The sequence below is a fragment of the Cetorhinus maximus genome, chromosome 4, assembly GCF_964194155.1.
Source record: "Cetorhinus maximus chromosome 4, sCetMax3.hap1.1, whole genome shotgun sequence".
Classification (NCBI taxonomy): Eukaryota; Metazoa; Chordata; class Chondrichthyes; order Lamniformes; family Cetorhinidae; genus Cetorhinus; species Cetorhinus maximus.
This window is the reverse complement of record NC_135882.1, coordinates 130,985,894-131,004,024: the sequence shown is the minus strand read 5'-3', so window position 1 is coordinate 131,004,024 and position 18,131 is coordinate 130,985,894. Positions and strand designations below refer to the sequence as shown.

The 18,131-nt window shown below is 46.6% G+C and overlaps 1 protein-coding gene across 3 annotated transcripts in view; it reads right to left on the bottom strand.

Moving 5' to 3' along the window:
* Nucleotides 1-18,131, bottom strand: part of slc35d4 (solute carrier family 35 member D4) — a 211,557-nt gene that overhangs the window by 98,677 nt on the left and 94,749 nt on the right. For all 3 annotated transcript variants that reach the window (XM_078540823.1, XM_078540824.1, XM_078540821.1), the window contains one exon: nt 10,289-10,382. In XM_078540823.1, coding sequence (XP_078396949.1) covers nt 10,289-10,382 — 94 coding nt within the window. The remainder of the gene's footprint in view (nt 1-10,288; nt 10,383-18,131) is intronic.

Here is an 18,131-nt window from a genome sequence, read left to right as displayed (position 1 = left end):
CCTGGAGGGGAACTTGTAAAGTGAAGATACTCCCAAGATATTTCAAATTTTAATCATCTGTGGTTTGTAACTCCTGGTTAACATCTGGATGCATTTTGTCCAAAGTTAACAACATCTTGCATTTATTTAGTATCTCTAAATGCAGCAAAATGTCATAAGGTACTTTACAGGAGCGTTACCAAACAAAATTTGACACTGAGCTGCATAAGGAGATTTTACAGATGACTAAAAGCTTGGTCAAAGTGGTAGGTTTTCACGAACCTCTTAATGAAGGAGAGAGAGGAAGAGGTTGAAAAGTCTAGGGTTTGAGGGCTTTTGACAAATATCCCCTTTGGGACCATCCTGGGGTTAGATGTTGCAGAGGTGTGCTGTGTCTGTGAGGGGGGCACTGACTGCATTTTCCTGGTCCAACCACAGACCTCTTGCCACACACCCCCACCCCACCCACAAAGATGTCACTCCCTTAGCACAAAGGTCTGAAGGTCATCTCCCTCAGTATCCAGATGGAATGCTTTAAATATCTTTCAGCCCCACCAATCCACACAGGGTCCTGGCAGAACCATTGCCAGGTTTCCTCAAACTCCTTTTGTTTTGAAACCTGCACTTCAGAACTGAGTATATCGCAAAGAAAAATATGTCCTTGGGTTTCCAAACGTTAATCTTTTTTCCTGGAGATACTGTTCTGTAAGCTATGTATTTCCAATGTTTAACCTCTTTATTTTATGTTTGCCATATTTTCTATTTTGGAACTAACATTATACAGGTCTGCCCTGAAGCATAAATGTTGTGTTGAAGCAAATTAGATCACAACTAAATTGGGTTGTGAAAATGCCCCTTGAGTAAGCTGTTCAGTACAGACTGCAGTAAACACAAGCTCTAAAAAGACCCTCCAAGAAGATACAAGACCCGAGCAGCGAGGTTGATTCAAGACTTAGGGCTGTGTTTTCGTGGAGTCGACCCGACTCCAGAGGCCTTTAAAAATGGCAGACGGGTCCATGTTGTGGAATTCCCGCCCACAATTCTGGCAGATCCCATTTTTGCTGGCATGGAGAAGGAGGTGAGGCATGAATCACACAGGCAGGGAAACTGAACTCAGCAGGGCCATTTCAATTTAATGCCAAGTTCAAACAGACACCACTTTTGCTGTTCCACAAGCCTTAAACTGCAGTGCGGGAACCACATTTTTATGAAAGAAGTACAAATGCTCTTCAAGGGTGGATAAGGTCTGTCGAAATGTCATGAGCTGAAGCGATTCAAATTCCCAGCCCTTTAAAAATTAAAAAGGAAAAAACAGGCTGCAGCACTCAAGAGTAAAAACACAGATACCCACTGCTCCAGTACATTGATTGACAGGCCATCTGGCGTAGCTTAGAAAAAAAGTTATCCACCTGTTCCTGCAGTTTCAATAAACTCCACTGTTGGCATTTCCCATGGATTGTTATTAAAATTGATCCCATAATGAATGCTTGGCTGAGTTTCAAAATCTCCAAATCAATGTTCTCAGCAGGGGGACTGAGCTCACATTTTGACTGACAGTTTTAAGAGGCTATGAAATGATCAGATGTCTTTGATGCTGTAGGTAGATATGTGGTTATTTTTACAAAATGTTGATCACTTGAAGGGATTTAAATTTTTTGAATAGGTTTCATGAATTATAGTTTTCTTTCAGGATCAAGTGTGTATACATGAGAACTCTCTAGATTGCTAATTTTTAAAATCTCCACATAACTCCTGAGGTCTGTTCAGAGTGAATACTGGGTCTGTGGCTACAGAAAGGTGGTGTGGAGGTGGCCTAGGGATATGTATGGGTGAGGGAGTGTGAGGGGTGAGGACTAGAGAGGGCTTAACAGCCTGTTTTACAACTGGGACAAAGACCTAGAGGTGGGCCCGCACTTGCCCAACTTGAACTGCCTCCAGCAGTGGTGGGCCTGAATCCAGCCCACAGCACCTCCCCAGAATTAAGATATGGTGGCTGAGGGCCCTTTTAAAGGAGATGGGTCTGCCGAGTTAGAAAAATTCTTGACTTGAGCTTCCTGCCTCAATGACAAAAATCCAACCCTAGTGTTAAAGTCATGAAAAGGGACTTTTTAAAATTCTTTTATGGGATGTGCGCATCACTGGCAAGTCCAGCAATTGTTGCCCTTGAAATGAACGACTTACTCAGCCATTTCAGAGGGCAATTAAAAGTCAACCACATTGCTGTGGATCTGGAGCCACATGTCGGCCAGGATGGCAGATTTCCTTCCCTAAAGAAAATTAGTGAACCAGATGGGTTTTTAACAACAATTGATGATAGTTTAATTGTCACCATTACTGAGACTAGCTTTACATTCCAGATTTTATTACTCGAATTTGAATTCCACCAGCTGCCATGGTGGGATTTGAGTCCATTGAACTTAAAAAGTAAGCAACGGCACTGACGTAAGATGGCTGCCAAGTCACCTGATGTCTGGTATTACAAGTTGACCAGTTTCTGGAAGTTTCCGATGTGAATAACAATTAAGACACGACGAGGCAACCTCCTATGGAATTTCACACTTGTTGAAGTCAGGAACTACTTCAAAAGATTTACTGAAATTGCACTGGACCTCGCTATTTGCATTTCTATAAAGCTACGTCTCAGCTTAAGTAAATATCTTTGCTTGCTTTTTGAAAGTCCTTTTAAAGCAGTTCAATATATATTTAACCAGCTGATGAAATTAAAGATAATATCACAAATGCACATGCCACATCATCGTGACAATGTATATGAGGGGCGACAGTAGCATAGTGGTAATGTCACCGCACTGGTAATCCAGAGGCTCAGGCTAATACCCTGGGGACATAGAAAGTGTCTTTCCTTTCTCACCAAGGGTGATGGTGGATAATTCAGGACTAAAGGCTGGGACATTATAGAATCTATTCATCCAGGTCATAAAACAATAACCATGGTCTGTCCAGGCATGAACTAATCAATTACCTTTGGAAATCATTATGGGGAGAGGTCATGTGACCAGAATCACCATTGTTGAAATGTCTTTCACCCAAGCTGCTAAGCAGGAGTATGGAATAAATCTGCTAATGGAGCATAACACTTTTTCTCTGCACCTCCCCCTCTCTTATGTTCTATCTCGATTGCAGTTTGAAATCCAGCACAGAGATAGAGAATTCCCATTGAAAGGAACCTCAGGTGCAAAAGTCATCAACCTTTGGAAAAGATGGATTACGTTTAAGAAAAATCTGTATCCAGAAATTGCAGCTTACATCAGCTTCAACTTCACAGAAATTTCAAGACCACCGTGGAAAAATTCTGCCGCAGCCATGGATACCAGCGAAGGACTCAAACAGTGAACTCTCTATTTTTATCTTTTATAATTGAATTTTAATTTGGCTAAAACGTAACCTCCTACGCTTGTCATGTTATTCTGTATGTATGTGTGTGTGTGTTTGTGTGTGTGGGTGTGGGTGTGTGGGTGGTGGGTGTGTTGAGAAGGTCAGTCCATGGGTTTACCTTTTTAAATATCTTTGTATCTTTAACTGGGTGGGTTTTGTAACTCAATAAAAAAAAACAACCCCTTTGTGTTTTAATTCAAGGACACCTGTCAGACTGCCAATCAGTATGTTAATGGTTGAGCACAGACATTGGGCTGAATTTTGCGCTAGTCGGGCGGGCAGGCCCGACCGACTCAGCGGGAGGCAGGCAGCCGATCCCAGCCGCCGAAACGGGCCGCGCCGCCATTTTGCACGGGCGGGCCAATTAAGGCCCGTCCAGCAGGGTTCCGACTCCAGTGCTCATCGGGAAAATTAAATCAGCAGTGGGAATGGGGAACCAGCAGTCTGTATAAAGAGTGGCCAGGCAGCCTCCTTTAGGCTGTTCACCATGGCCACTCATAAGGCAGGACATGAGGTAAGGGCAGAAGAGAAGGAGGGGGGCAGGCTTCAGGGTAGGTCAGCAGGGGGGCCACTGTGCCCCTCAGTTCTCAGATGCCTGCCTTGCTGTCCTCCTCGAAGAGGTGTCCAACCATCGGGATGTCTGGTTTCCGGAGGATGGGAGGAGGAGGGCCCCCCACGTCAACAGGCAGGCATGGCAGGAGGTGGTGGAGGCTGTTAGCTCTCATGACGCTGTGCGGCGCACCAGAACACAGTGCCGCAAGCGTTTTAATGATTTGTTGCGCTCTGGAAGGGTGAGTACCATGTCCGCCTTGGCCATTTGACACAGTAGGTAGCCTTAGCATTTGAGGCCCCCCCCCAACGTCTTAGTGTCGTTACTGCATTGGGAATTTGGCGCACGCTGGGTGGGCAACTGATAGTGACCATGCTCCATGCTTACATCAGCCTTAGTGGTTGAGGAGAAGATGGGTTCTCCCTGCAGCATATGGCGTTTGTCGCATTTGAGTAGTCTGGGGGCAACCTGCAGGGAAGGCCGCTAAACGCATACCCAGGACTCCAACACGTGTCTTATTGATGGTGATGAGATGGTGGAAGGGAAGCCTCAAGGTGTCGTGGCCAAGAGCCATCTGCTGGCCTCGGCGCCGCACCTAGTTGCTCCTCCCTGCCATGGGCACGAAGACCCATGTGTTATTCAAAGTGATGGAAACCAAATGTGTCCAAGGTGTCCGTTGGGGGAGGGGGTTGGGACCAGCCGTACTATCTTCTGGGGACTGATCACCAGGAGTGTGGACAGGAGCCACTGGAGGCCTCAGATGGGCCACTGTGGTTGGGGTGCAGCGTGCGCGTGCAGAGTACATGAGCGATCAGCTCCAATAAATGCTCTTCTATGTTCTGCTGGCAAAAACAGAGCAATATGCGGGAACGGCAGTGGACTGGTGGTGGGCACACCGTGCTGCAGCGCCTCACCATGTATGAGGAGCAGGCCATGGAGGTAGGGAGGAGGCAGGTGGCCAGGTCGGCAGGTGTCGGCGAGGCTGGGGTGCAGCGGCCAGGTATTTGAGGGTCACAGTCCCATCCACTCTGTCTCCCCACCATCCAAAGCACTGATGGTTGCTGCAATCGTTAATGCAGCAACACTGTTCATTCACAGACTGATACAGTCAGACTTGTGGGTCATACACAAAGGTCCCTCAGCCCCTTAAGGATGCACGTCTCTAGGACCTTCCAAAGTCGCCTTATCCCATTTGTGACCACTATCCCCATGGCTTAACATGCCATGGCATCGCTGATGCACATCCAAAGACTTATTGCATCTTAGGAGGGTTTGTACCTCCACCACCCTTTCAGCCAGTGCGTCCCACATTACTCTGTCCAAAAGGTCCTCAGCACCTCACCTGTCAACCTCATGGCACTCAACTTAAATAAATGCCACCACGTTAGTCATCCCTGCGCCAAGGGGAAATGTTGCCTTCTGTCCACCCATTCCATGCCCCTCATAACAGTATGAAGGTCAATAATGTGACCTGTCAATCTCCTGTGCTCCAGGGCAAATGTCGCAAGTGTATGCAATGTTTCCTCAGCACTCCAACTCTCCAGGCCAGCATGCATCCAGGTCAGGAACCTCTGCACTCTCCCCACTCCAATGCCATCCCTCCCATGAAGTGCAGGTCACAACTGAACACAGATGTGTAGATGTGGCCTTGACAGCATTTTCTGCACTTGCAACATGACCTCCCTTTTCCTACATTCTATTCCTCGGCTAATAAAGGCAGGTCTGGCTTCAACCTTGTTAAACACCTTATGTTCCTGTTCTGCTACCTTAACGGGTCTGCCCAGCAAGGTCCCTGTAATCGTCATGAGTTCCCACGGTCCTACCATTACTCATGTATTCCCGTACCTTGCTTGTCTTGCCCAAGTGCTTAACCGAACACTTATCCACATAACATTCCATGTGGCATTCCTTAGGCCATCTGACCAGCCTGTCTGTATGCGCGTGTAATGTTTGGGCCTCCTCTTGACTATTTACCACCCCACCAATGTTCGTCTCCTTAGGTTCTTGAAGGGTGAGCAACTTATGAGGCTGGGGGGGAAAGGGATGAAAGGTGTTACTGACTGAATGCTAACTGATGTACTGTCCTTGTTGTTAATTTCAGCATCACTACCGCATGGCCGTCCCCAACACGTCCGGAGCCCCCCTCCACACCTGAGGGCCAAGACTTGCAACTTGCGTCACATCCTTTCAGCGAGCCAGGCACCAGCGCAGCGACAAATACTTCGGTGGGGAATATAACGTCGGCTAGTGTCCTGGCGCACAGTGGAGAGGGCACTTCACAATTGCTGGAGGAGATGGCACGGACAGAGTGTGCTGATGGTGCCAGCAGCCGGAGGACTGCAGAGGACCAGGCACATGCTGAGTCCAGCAGTGATGATGTGCCTCTTGAGATGTCAGCCATGCAGCAGCTGCAGGACAAGCGGCAGGGTGCGCAGCAGCATCTGGCAGGGTTGCATGAGGGTGTGCTTCACTTGGTCTCTGTGGTGGAGGAATCCAGGCAGAGTGTAAGTGAAGGCATGAACCTCAGGACAGAGCTTCAGGCTTCCTCCACTGAGAGATTGGTGACTCTCATTGAGGGGGGCTTCCAGCGGATTGAGAATCTTCTGATTGGGTTACACTCTGACCTGCAAACACTCACAGCGCTAATGGCCACAGGTGGTCATTCGCAATGTGGGAGATGTTATGGGCACCAAGTGTCCCAGCTCAGTGCCCATCCATCTGCGGTGAGCAGGGAGGTCCAATGTGACCTCACGTCGGCGCAGCAGCTGCCTGTCGTTGCTGCGAGCTCCTCTCAGGGCGCTCCGGGTGAGGGCAACAGCTCCTCCGCCCCTCTGCCAGTGACCGTTGCATCCGTTGAGGCTGCGACAACTGGGGAGGTGCCAGTTCTGGAACTGGCCACTCCCTCCCAGGCGGGGCCAGCACAGGCTCCACGGACAAGAGGACGCCCACCAAGGTCATCGAAGCCAACAGGACAGCAGAGTCAGCAGGCTGTCTCATAAGCCACTCCGAGCGATGGGGCAGCACCTAGACGTAGCACCCGCAAACATAAACATGAGGCACGTTAGGCACTCCACAGGTTTGTCACTGGTGATTTTGTGTTGGCCCTAGATTAGGGAATATATCATTAAGTATGTCTGAGCGACGTTTGTGGTTTATTTTTGTGGGAATAAAGTCCACTTTTCTGACCATGGCTGAGGGTGTTTCCTTTGTGCTGCATTTGTATGTTTCACAGACATCTCATGAGTATTTGAGTGGACATTGATGTTTCTGTACTAAGCCCTTAGTTACACCTGATGAGGTGGAAGATGTAGCACCTAAGTGCCACGTGTGGAAGCGCCAGGCAAGGCTGGTCCCACTGATCCATGTTTGTGGAGCTAGCTGAAGGTTCATTGGATTAAAGTGTCCCGAGTGTCCCTGCCTCCTTGGTGTAGTAGCAGGTTGGCGTGCTGCCCCTCATCATTGCCCTGTGCTTCCACATCCTCTGAGCCACTGCTGGATTCATCATGTGCAGCCTCATCCACTGCGTCAAGGTCTTCATCGTCAACTGCATCCCCCCTTTCCAGCGCAAGATTGTGCGGAGCGCAGCATGCTACCACTATCACAGGGACACGATCTGGGGGGTACTGGAGTGTGCCCCCTGAGCGATCCAGGCAACGGAAGCGCATCTTGAGAAGACCGATGGCTCTCTCCACCACAGCCCTTGTGGTGCTGTGGCTCCTATTGTAGTGCTCCTCAGCTTCTGTTCTTGGATGGCGGAGAGGCGTCATGAGCCACCTTCTGAGGGGATAGCCTTTATCGCCCACCAGCCAACCATCCAGCCGAGCCGCAGCACTGAAGAGCCCCGGCACCTGGGAGTGTCTGAGGATGTAGGCGTCATGGGAGCTGCCTGGGTACCTTGCACAGACTTGCAGAATCTGCATCCTGCTATCTGCACTATCACACACACACTATCTGCACGTTCATGGAGTGGAAGCCATTCCTGTTGACGAAGGCACCGGGCTCACCTGCTGGCGCCTTGATGGCCACACGTGTACAGTCTATTGCACCCTGGACACGGGGAAAGCCAGCAATGGCCGCGAAGCCTCTGTCTCGCTGTGTCTGACTTGCCTGGTCGCAGCAGAAGTGGATGAAGGTCAAAGCCAGACCAAACAGAGCGTCTGTAAACTGCTTGACACAAGTGTGAACAGCTGATTGGGAAACACCGCAAAGATCACTCACCGACCCCTGGAAGGAGCCAGATGCATAGAAGTGGAGGGCAACTGTGACCTTCAGAGCCGTTGGCATGGGGTGTCCACCCACACAGTCAGGGGAGATCTCAGGGCAATCATCTGACAGTTATAGTTGACTGTCTCCCTTGACAGGTAGAGCCTCCTTCGGCACTGCACCTCAGTCATATTGAGGTAGCTGCTTCGCCGCCTGCATACCCTGGCAGCAGGATAGTAGCGTCTTCCACCTTGGACAACCTCTTGGCCCTGCACTACTTGTGCCTGCGCCTGGCCTCCCAAAGGTGGCTCCCCTGGAGGCTGATTGTCCAGTCCTGGCCTCCTCCCCCTTCTAGCCCTCCCTTCCTCCTCAGAGGAGCTGTCTCCAATGGAGATGTCAGAATCCAAACCCAGGCTAAATTGAGGCCTCCGGAAAGCTGCAGACCCGATAAAGATTACTGTCTGCAGACTGCTGAGCTGAAGTTTCAAAGTACAGAGAAAGCTATTGGAAATCGATCTGAACTGCTAACAATCACACAGGCAAGTTTAAAACACTTTCTGCATTAAATACTTCAGAAAAAACACTAACAACCCCTCTGAGCCCACATATCCCGGCATACCAGAGGGTTAATAGCCTTTTCCAAGGCTTTAAAACTGTGAGATTCAACCAGTATCATCAATAAAAACAGAAAATGGTGGAAATACTCAGGTCAGGCAGCATCTGTCAAGAGAAAAGAAACAGATTTAGGTTTCTGGAACATAAACATCAACTCTGGTCTTTTTCTCTCCATAGATGCTGCCTGACCTGCTGAACATTTCCAGCATTTGATGGTTTTATTTCAGATTTCCAGCATCTGCAGTATTTTGCTTTTATATCATAAATCATAAAGGAAGGCACACAAAAGGTTAACTAAACCTTCACCATCATGGCCAAGTACTCTCCAACAACTTACTTCTTAATACAATGGATGTAGCCAGGGCCATTTTCGTTTCAAGTGGGTGTGCAGCGAATCTCTTGTGACTGGAAAGACTAAAACATTTTCTCCCTTTTGTAATCTCAGACCCCTCAATAAGTAATTGTTGTGGCTTTAAGTTTGTCTGAAGTTTCTGCTGACTCTCAGCAGAGTAGTACCAGTTCACTATAGCACTGTGGAAAGACATAGGTGGGTTTTCCCCCTTCATTTTCAAAGCAACAAGTTATCTATGCTTTGGCACAGCACAAGTACTTTATTCTGTTTTTGAAGCAGGCTGGCTCAATTTTAAAAAGTACCTGTGATAAGTTAACAGTTACTGTATTGTGAAATCTTGCACTGAGCAAGGTTGCTTTACTAGAAATTTCATAAAATTGTGGAATAGTTACAATACAGGAGGCCATTCAGCTTGTCATGTCTGTGCTGCTTAACAGCTTTGCATAGCTTCTCTTGGCTAACAGGACAATCCAAATCAGAAACATCTCCAAGGCCACCAATAACCAGACAGCAGGTTTGTACTAGCTTATACCTCCTTACACAATCAAAATTCTTTGAATGTGGTCCTTCAACAGAAAAGCAGCTTCGCACAGTAAGCAAGTCTGAGACTAAGCACAAGCACAACTTGGTTGAAAGACCAGCATTGTGCAAAGATGGTGTAAATACATGAAAGCTCATATGGAGGGAAAATTGGTGCATGGAAGAAAAAATGTCATATATAGACTAAAACAGCATACAAGTTTCTAATAAACAGGCATTTTCTCAGTGCAAGAGTTAACTCATTGTTGATGCTGGTCCACTAGACATAATATTTACTTCTTATTAAGAAGCTAACTTTGTTAGATATTAACATTTTCCTCTGTTAATCAGTAAAATAAAGTATTTTGCAATCAATAAATAACACCAAGTACAGTGGACTTATCCTGACATAGTTTAAATACAAAAGTGGTATAGTAAGTACTGGATTATGGTGATGGCATTTCACATAGGCTCCCTAGAAATAGCAGAACAACTGTGTAACTTTTAATGAAGAATACTATGATATAGTAACTGGTCAAGGATACACTATAACAAATGGTTATGAAAATTGTTTAGTGTCAGATCAGAGAGGATATTCTCCAAAATGAGGTGTCATGCTAGACCATTGATTAACACTGTGCTAAACACCAACCAAGAATGCAATTTCATTTTCATACCTTTGTTAACAGTATCCATATACCATACTGCTCTGCAGATAGATAACTCTTCACCTTTACAGAGACCAGCATCAGGGACACCCCAAGAATTCCACTAAATAAAAAAGAAAAACAGAACTTAATGTAATAGTAATCCTTTCATTTTACACAGAATACTAATTTGATAATGTACAACACATCTGATGGCAAAAGAAACAAGACAGTAAAATGTTTGCCTTAGCTATGTTTGGTCAAAACCAAATTTACTTAAACTGCCTCCTAGTGCTCTACCTATCATCTAATGAATGAAGCCACTACCTCATGTGGCTATGCAGACCAAAATATAGCAGGTTTGATTCCAGCTATTGGCAGAGCATTGAAGGCGTTATTTGGAGCCCTGCAATAAACTTAAGCATCCTGCATTTGAACAAGAAAGACCTGTCAGGATTCCCGGTCCCATCATTATGCAGCAACCCCAGTAGGAAAATGTACATACGTGACCCAGTGGGGACGGGATTGGACTTAACTCTAATGCCTCCCATGATGAAATAGCTAGCCAAAAGATCCAATGTAAATTCACACATCAAGAACGGCCACTTTGGTGAGTTAATAGAGCATGTGAAATCATATCCCAGTAATTGGGTCTTTAAAAAAAGTGATAAAACTCAGGAGTTCAGTCTAGTAAAGATGCAGCATCGGTTTTACGGTTGATTGCTGAGGAAATGTCAAGCAAGCATTACAGAAAGTCCAGATTTTTAATGGCTTACGCAGGAAACACTTAAAAGAACCTGTGTGGGATGTACAAACGTGAAAGAATTTCCACATGAATAGGCCTTTTGGAAAGTAAATTCGACATGCACACCCTTAGGTTAAGATTACTTAGGAAATGCTTATGCCAAATGGTAAAAAACTATGCTGCAGAATCCGGAAATATTTTGTTTGCCCTACAGGCTTATTTTCAGCACCTTCTAAATGAATTTTTCATTTGATTTTGTTTTGGAAATGAAACTATATCAACATTTTTAAATTGTTTTTAAAATCCTTTGTAGTATATAGTCGCTCCACGATACCACTTTATGGTCAGGTTGGAGCTGCAAGGAAACCTGTAGCTTTAGTGGGCCCAAATTAACAAAGCACATCTGTAAAGCATTTATCACATTACTCTTTGGGTTGACTGCACATTCTCACTTAGCCTCCATGTCAATCACTTAAGGAGGGCAAGCTTGTAGTTACATAGCACCCTTCACAACCTCAAGGATGTCCCAAAGCACTTTATAGCCAATGAAGTACTTTTTAAGCGTTCTCACGGTAATAATGTAGGTAATGTGGTAGCCAATTTATGTGCATCAAGCTCTTACAAACAACAATGTGATCACGACCATATAATCTGTTTTCAGCAATGTTGATTGAGGGATAAACGCTGGCCAGGTCAACAGGGATAAATCCCCTGTTCTTCTTTGAAATAGTGCCATGGGATCTTTCACATCCACCCAAGAGGGTTGGTTCAATGTAGCGTCCAAAAGACAGCACCATGAACATTGCAGCACTCCCTCAGAAATGCACTAAATTTTGTACTCAAGTTTCTGGAGTGGAACTTGAACCCAGGAGCTTTTGACTGAGAAGCGAGAAGGCTATCAATGGAGCCATGGCTGACTAAACACTTGAAATGCAAGGAAATGGAGGGTCCTTGTTCTGGAAATGATCGGCATCAGCCACTGAATGGGCCAATTCAACCTTTCCACAAGGCTTTCAGCCAGGAATATTTTTAATTGCACCCAAGGATTAACCTCCAGGCTCCAGTTTACCTACCTGACTATTGTTTGCATTAGATACTAGTAAAATCTTCCATTATCACTTATACTTAAATTTACAGAGTATGAGTAAATTCTCCCTTTGGTCTTCAGGAGACCTTTGACAAAAGATGGCTTGTGACAATTTTCTTTTGGGAAATCATGTAAAACATGTAGTACACTTCTAAATTGATCCCTTTGTAAAATACAGTTTCTGTACAGCTTTCAAAAGCAGAATTATAAAATGAGTGGAGTTCTGTTATGTTAAAGAGCTACATAAATGAAAAGACTGGTTACTGCCACAGATGAAGTAATTTTTTTCAAGGGTACTGTAAAGAAAGGAAAATAAAACACTCCAGTTTTGCTGTTAATTCAGTAAACATTATTGAGGAATATTTCCTTTCAGCAAAACTAAGCTGCTACCAAAACAGGAAGGGAGAATCGGCAGGAGAACAGAGTCCTGCCAGTGCTGCCACCATTTCTTGATAGTGTGCTTCAGCCAGTGTTTGAAATGTAAATCATTCCCACTCTTACTTTCCCCCTCTGCTATAATTTGTCTGACGGTTCTAGTTATTTCCCACCACAGGTTCTGGGACTTGACTGTTACAGCTAAATTAGGAATTTGTTTTTTTGACACAAGACTGAGAAAACGTAAGCGTTTATAGACACCATCTTTTTTCTCTTTAAGTCCATGCGTCCATAACTTAACAAGGCAGACAGACAGACAGTGAGGAGTCCAAATGCTTAATCCGGGTTTCAACTAGTGTCTTCTCTTATCAGCTCAGTGTAAGCCATCTTTAAACCATGACTCCCAGTGGTTTGGATGGGATCAAAACCTGTCCAGTGGAAGAATCACAAGCTTAAGGCTATGTCAAATATTACAATTTTGAGAGCGTCATTACTCTGCAGATACAGAAGGATCTGGATTCTGCACAGTCTGTTACTTGGATCGGTTATGTCAGTGGCTAGTGAATATGACAATGAGGCAGTGAAGATAGATAGTGAACATGGAAGATTTTCCTTCAATATCAGCAGTAAGAGATACAGCTTCCTGTCTTTTTAAAATCAGGTTTATGTTCTTGACACAAGTTCATTCCTCAGATTCATATTATTCACTGAAAATCTTGTCCTTACAATTTGCCTAAATTTGACAGCCATTCCTCTGACACCCAGTTTTCAATCCACCTCAGAATGAAAGGGTGAAAATTTTCAGTCTCTAATCCTTATCTGCTAATCCTTTACAAAACATGCTTGGGAATTTCATGCTGAACTGATGCACAGCAGGTACAGGTTAAGGCCTGGAATAGGTGCCCGTGTCCCAACATGTCTGCTTCATTTATTAGTTGGGTCAATATTTCAAAACCTAGTCCTGACTCTTTAGTGAGAAATTGCCATAGCTATGAGACAAAATAAACTTAAAGGGGGTAAAATCAGTGAAAAAGGTCTGCATTTTACAGATGGAACATGGGTTCGCAGCATAAATAATTTTGAAGTAAATAAAAACAATCCCACTCATAGTAAACGTAGTTTATCCTCAAAATAAACATCAACATTACACATTTGTCACAAGGTGAGCAGGAGAGACTGTGGTGTCGTGGCAATGTCACTAGACTAGTAATCCTAAGGCCCAGGCTAATGCTCATAAGGACATAAACTCCAATCTCATCATAGCATTTGGTTTAATTTCAATTAATTAAATCTGGAACTGAAAGCTAGTCGCAATAATGATGCCATGAAACATCTATTGTCGGAAAAACCCATCTGGTTCACTTACCTTCCATACCTGGTCTGGCCTACATGTAACTCTAGATCCACCACAATGTGTTGACTCTTAACTGCCCTCTGAAATGGCCTAGCAAGTTCAAGGAAAATTAGGGACAGGCAACAAATGCTGGACTTGCCAGTGACGCCCACATCCCATGAAAAAATAAAAGGATAATTGCAGTGAATCTAGTAAATAATACATTTTAATCCAACCTTTTTTCCTTAAATTCTATTCATATGAAAAAAAAGTAGGTTAACTATGGAGTAACAGTAATGCTGCTACAGAAAACAGTCAATGTTCTTTGCTCTCAGCCTTTAAAAATCTCATTAAAATTTCCCTTTTCAGTCATCTCTTCCAACTCAACTGCTTCTGCTCAGTGCCATTGGCTAAATGGCTAGTACCTCAGAACATTTATGAAGGGCAGCATAAAAACATAAGCCTCTGTCCCTGCTCATTACCCAGGGAGAGAAAGCAAAAAAAGGTTATTAAGAAGCAGGGCCATCCCAGAATCTGTACCGCAGGTATTTAAAGTACAGGACCTTGTCTTTACTTTTTGTTTTCCTTTTCCTGTAGGAAACCGGTTGGCTTTCATTCATTAATTCCGGACACTGACGGGTTTGGAGATCTGAAATCCAGCGTGTGGAGGACCTTCTCAAAGGCAATTAGGAACGGACTATAAATGCTCGCCTTGCCAGCAACACTCACATCCATGAAAGATTAAAAAAACTGTGGGTGCAGACCAAGAGAGCACTGGGAAGCCCAAAGTACTCCTGAGGGAGCTTTTGATCAATGGTATCTTCCCCCACCACTGGTTCACAGAATCAGAGAATCACAGAATCTTCACAGTGCAGAAGAAGGCCATTCAGGCCATCAAGTCTGCACTCGCTCTCTGAAAGAACATTCTACCTAATCCCACTCCCCTGCCTTATTCCCATAACCTTGCACATTCTCTCTTTTTGGATAGCAATCCAATTCCCCTTGGAATACCTCAATCGAGCCTGCCTCCTCCAGCACCCTTTCAGGGAGTTCATTCCACACTCCAACCACCCTCTGGGTGAAAAAAGTTTTCCTCACTTTTACTCCTTTTGCTAATTATTTTGAATCTGTGCCCTCTAGTTTTTGATGCTCCCTTGAGTGGGAACAGTTCCTCACTATTTACCCTGTCAATATCCCTCAGGATCTTGAATAACTTTATCAAGTCTCCTCTCAGCCTTCTTTTCTCAAGGAAAGCAGTCCCAACCTCTCCAATCTATCCTCATAGCTATAGTTCTTTACCCCTGGAATCATTCTTGCGAATCTCCACTGTACTCTCCCCAAGGTCTTGAGTATCCTTCCTTAAGTATGGCACTCGGAAGGGGATACGGTACTCCAGATGAAGCCTAACTAGTGTCTTATACACATTCAACATGACCTCCTTATTCTTGTACTCAATGCTCCTATTAAAACAGCCTAGGGTACATATTCTTTCTGCCAACATATATCACGTTATACTTCTCTGCATTGAACTTCATCTGCCACTTGACTCCCAATCCTCCAATAGTCTATGTCCTTTTTAAGTTCAAGATTATTCTCATCACAGTTGACCAGGGACGGAATGGTCCCAGATTTGCACCAAGTGTGGTAGCAAGTGGGTAAAACGACTTTTTACCCGCCGGCCGCAATGGCGGCTTTTCACGCTGTATTGTCCCAAACCCACCGCATTAATTATGCATTCCCGGGAAACACGCCTTTTCCATGGCAGGCAAGCTCTCATTTGCCGACACACCATCTTCACACGCTGGACGCCACATTTAATGTCCATCTGCGTGCATGCACCTCTCAGTGCTTCCAGTCCACAACTGCAGCAAAGGAGACATAGCCCTGAAAGGCAAAAAGACTGCAGCCCCCAGATTCAGTGACGCGTTCCTCGAGTGCCTTTTGGACGCAGTGGAGGCTCGCCGTGACGTCCTCTACCCCCACTCTGACCGCAGGATGGGCAGCAACCTCACTAATCCGGCTTGGGAGGCAGTGGCCACAGTGGTCAGCACCAATGCCCTGCAAATGAGGCCAGCCACGCAGTGCTGCTACAGAATGAATGGTTTCATCCATTCTGCCAGGGTAATTCACTCTTCTCGTCACTCTTAACTCTCACACTCGCAAACCCAATGCACATCCACAGGGACCTCATACCTCAAGGGACAACACCACTAACTCTCTCACACATCCTCACATCTCCATCAGGCTCATATCCTCTCGAGCTCACATTCTCATCCTGTCCATGTCTCTGCTCACCACACAAACATTCCATACAGTGCCATGTGTCCTGCTCACACTTTATCTATTTTCATGTAGGAGAAGCCTCCTCACATCAGCAGGAAGCGGTCCCAGACCGGGGGTGGACTGGCCCACATTTGGCCCCTCGCTCATTCTGAGGAGTGTGCTATCGCACTGACTGGTGATGACATAGGTCGTGTCTGCGATGATGGTGAGGTTGTCGGCGAACAACCTTGTAAGGATCCTGTAGCACATCACTCTCTCAACGCAAATGTGAGTGCTCTCTCCTTTCTGCTTTTGACTCTGCCACGCACTATCTATCTCTACTTTGGTTCACAGGGAGCTCTGCCAAGCGACTGACACCCTCAGCCAGCCAGTCCCTCAGCTCCATCCATGTCCTCACCTCCAGCCAATAGGACACCTCCTCCATTGAAGAGGTGGAAATAAGCAGCCTGGAAGACCCGTCACAGTGCTTACCCGCACCTCCACCAGTGCAGAGACACATAGCTCGGTGGGACCTAGATCTAGAGCAGCCTCAGGTTCACAATCTGGTGGTCACTGCACAGACACGTGTCCGCAGCAGGAGGAGGCAGGTTCAGCAGAGCTCCCCGGCACTTGGAGGACTGCTGGAGTCCAGGCATCTATGAGGTCTGAGTCAGATGACGAGCCTCTAGACGTGGCCTTCCAAATCATTCTGGAGAGTCAGCAGAGACGTGGGAACGTCACGCAGAGCTGTTGGAATTCCTCAGCCAAGTGACATGTGAGTCGGAGGAGAGCCTCCGCCTGCTCTCTGATGAAGTGGTGCCCACATGTGCCCGTGAGGAGGATGGCGGACGCTCTGAAGACCCTGGTCTAGCAGAATGCAGAGATGTGTGCAGTCCTGCAGTCCATCGCGATAGTCGTGGGTGAGCTCCTGCAGTGGCAACGCGGCACCTCGACATCCCTCTGGGTGCTCCTTCCCTTCAAGGAGTTAGGCTGGGGTCCCCGGGGAGGAGGAGGAGCAGCATCTGGACACCCTGGGTCATCCACTCAGGATCCCAGAGGCTGTCCTCTCCCTCCGCATCCCCTTTGCCTGTGAGCCCCTCAACCTCGTCCCCTGTCACCGCAGAGGGAGCAACAAGTGATTCTGGAGGGAGAAGTGTGTGTGCGGCAGGGCCTTTCGGAGCCTCGTGCAAGCTCTCTCCCACGTAGGCGGATCCTTCACATAATCATACTCACCTCAAAGTTCTGAGCATTTTGAATGCTGCCTGCTGGGGTTTGCTTTCTGTTGCCCATCTGAGCTGACCTGCATCTCCGTCCACCCAACGATCACACTTCTGTGCAGCACCTAATCTTGCCCACCACGATCATCATTTCACTTTCAATTTGGACAGCATGGCCTTGATTCAGTTTGTCGTGCGCTCCCCCATCCTTTCCCCTCCCCCAGTCACCCATTTCCTTTCCCCCATCACAGTTGACCCCCCTGGCAACACCTTTCACCTCCCCTCTGTGACCTACCAGCTCAACCCTTTTCCTTCAGGGATGTCCAGGTGAATGTGCATGTTCCCTTCCTTCCTGAAAATCCTACCCCCATCCACATTCACCTCCCTGACTTCTTCCTTCCCACCCCCAGGGTCTGGGTCTGACTCTGAGTCCCCGCCAACCACCCTCGCCATCGCTTCTACTGTTATCACCAAACCTTCATCCTCCCACCCTACCGCCTCTCTGCCCTTGGTCATTCTCACCATTCCCTCAAACCATGCCTACTTTCAGTTTGCTCCCCAGGAGGCAGTCATAGGCCCATCAGGCCCCTCCCTTGCATGTTCATCTGGACAACCCCCCATCTCCGGACACTCTCCCCCTCCAGAGGCCCTCCCCCCGCCCCTGGACTTCCCACCTCCCCCACTCCCGTTTAGTCCTTCCCCCTCCTGACTCTCTCAGACACCTTCACTTCTTATACCACCCTTAGTCCTTCCCCCCCTACCAACTCCTTTCTCCAGTCTCACTTCTTCCTCCAGCCTTACTCCTCCCCCCTTCCTGACCCCTTCCTTCACCCTTACTCCTTCTTCTCCATACT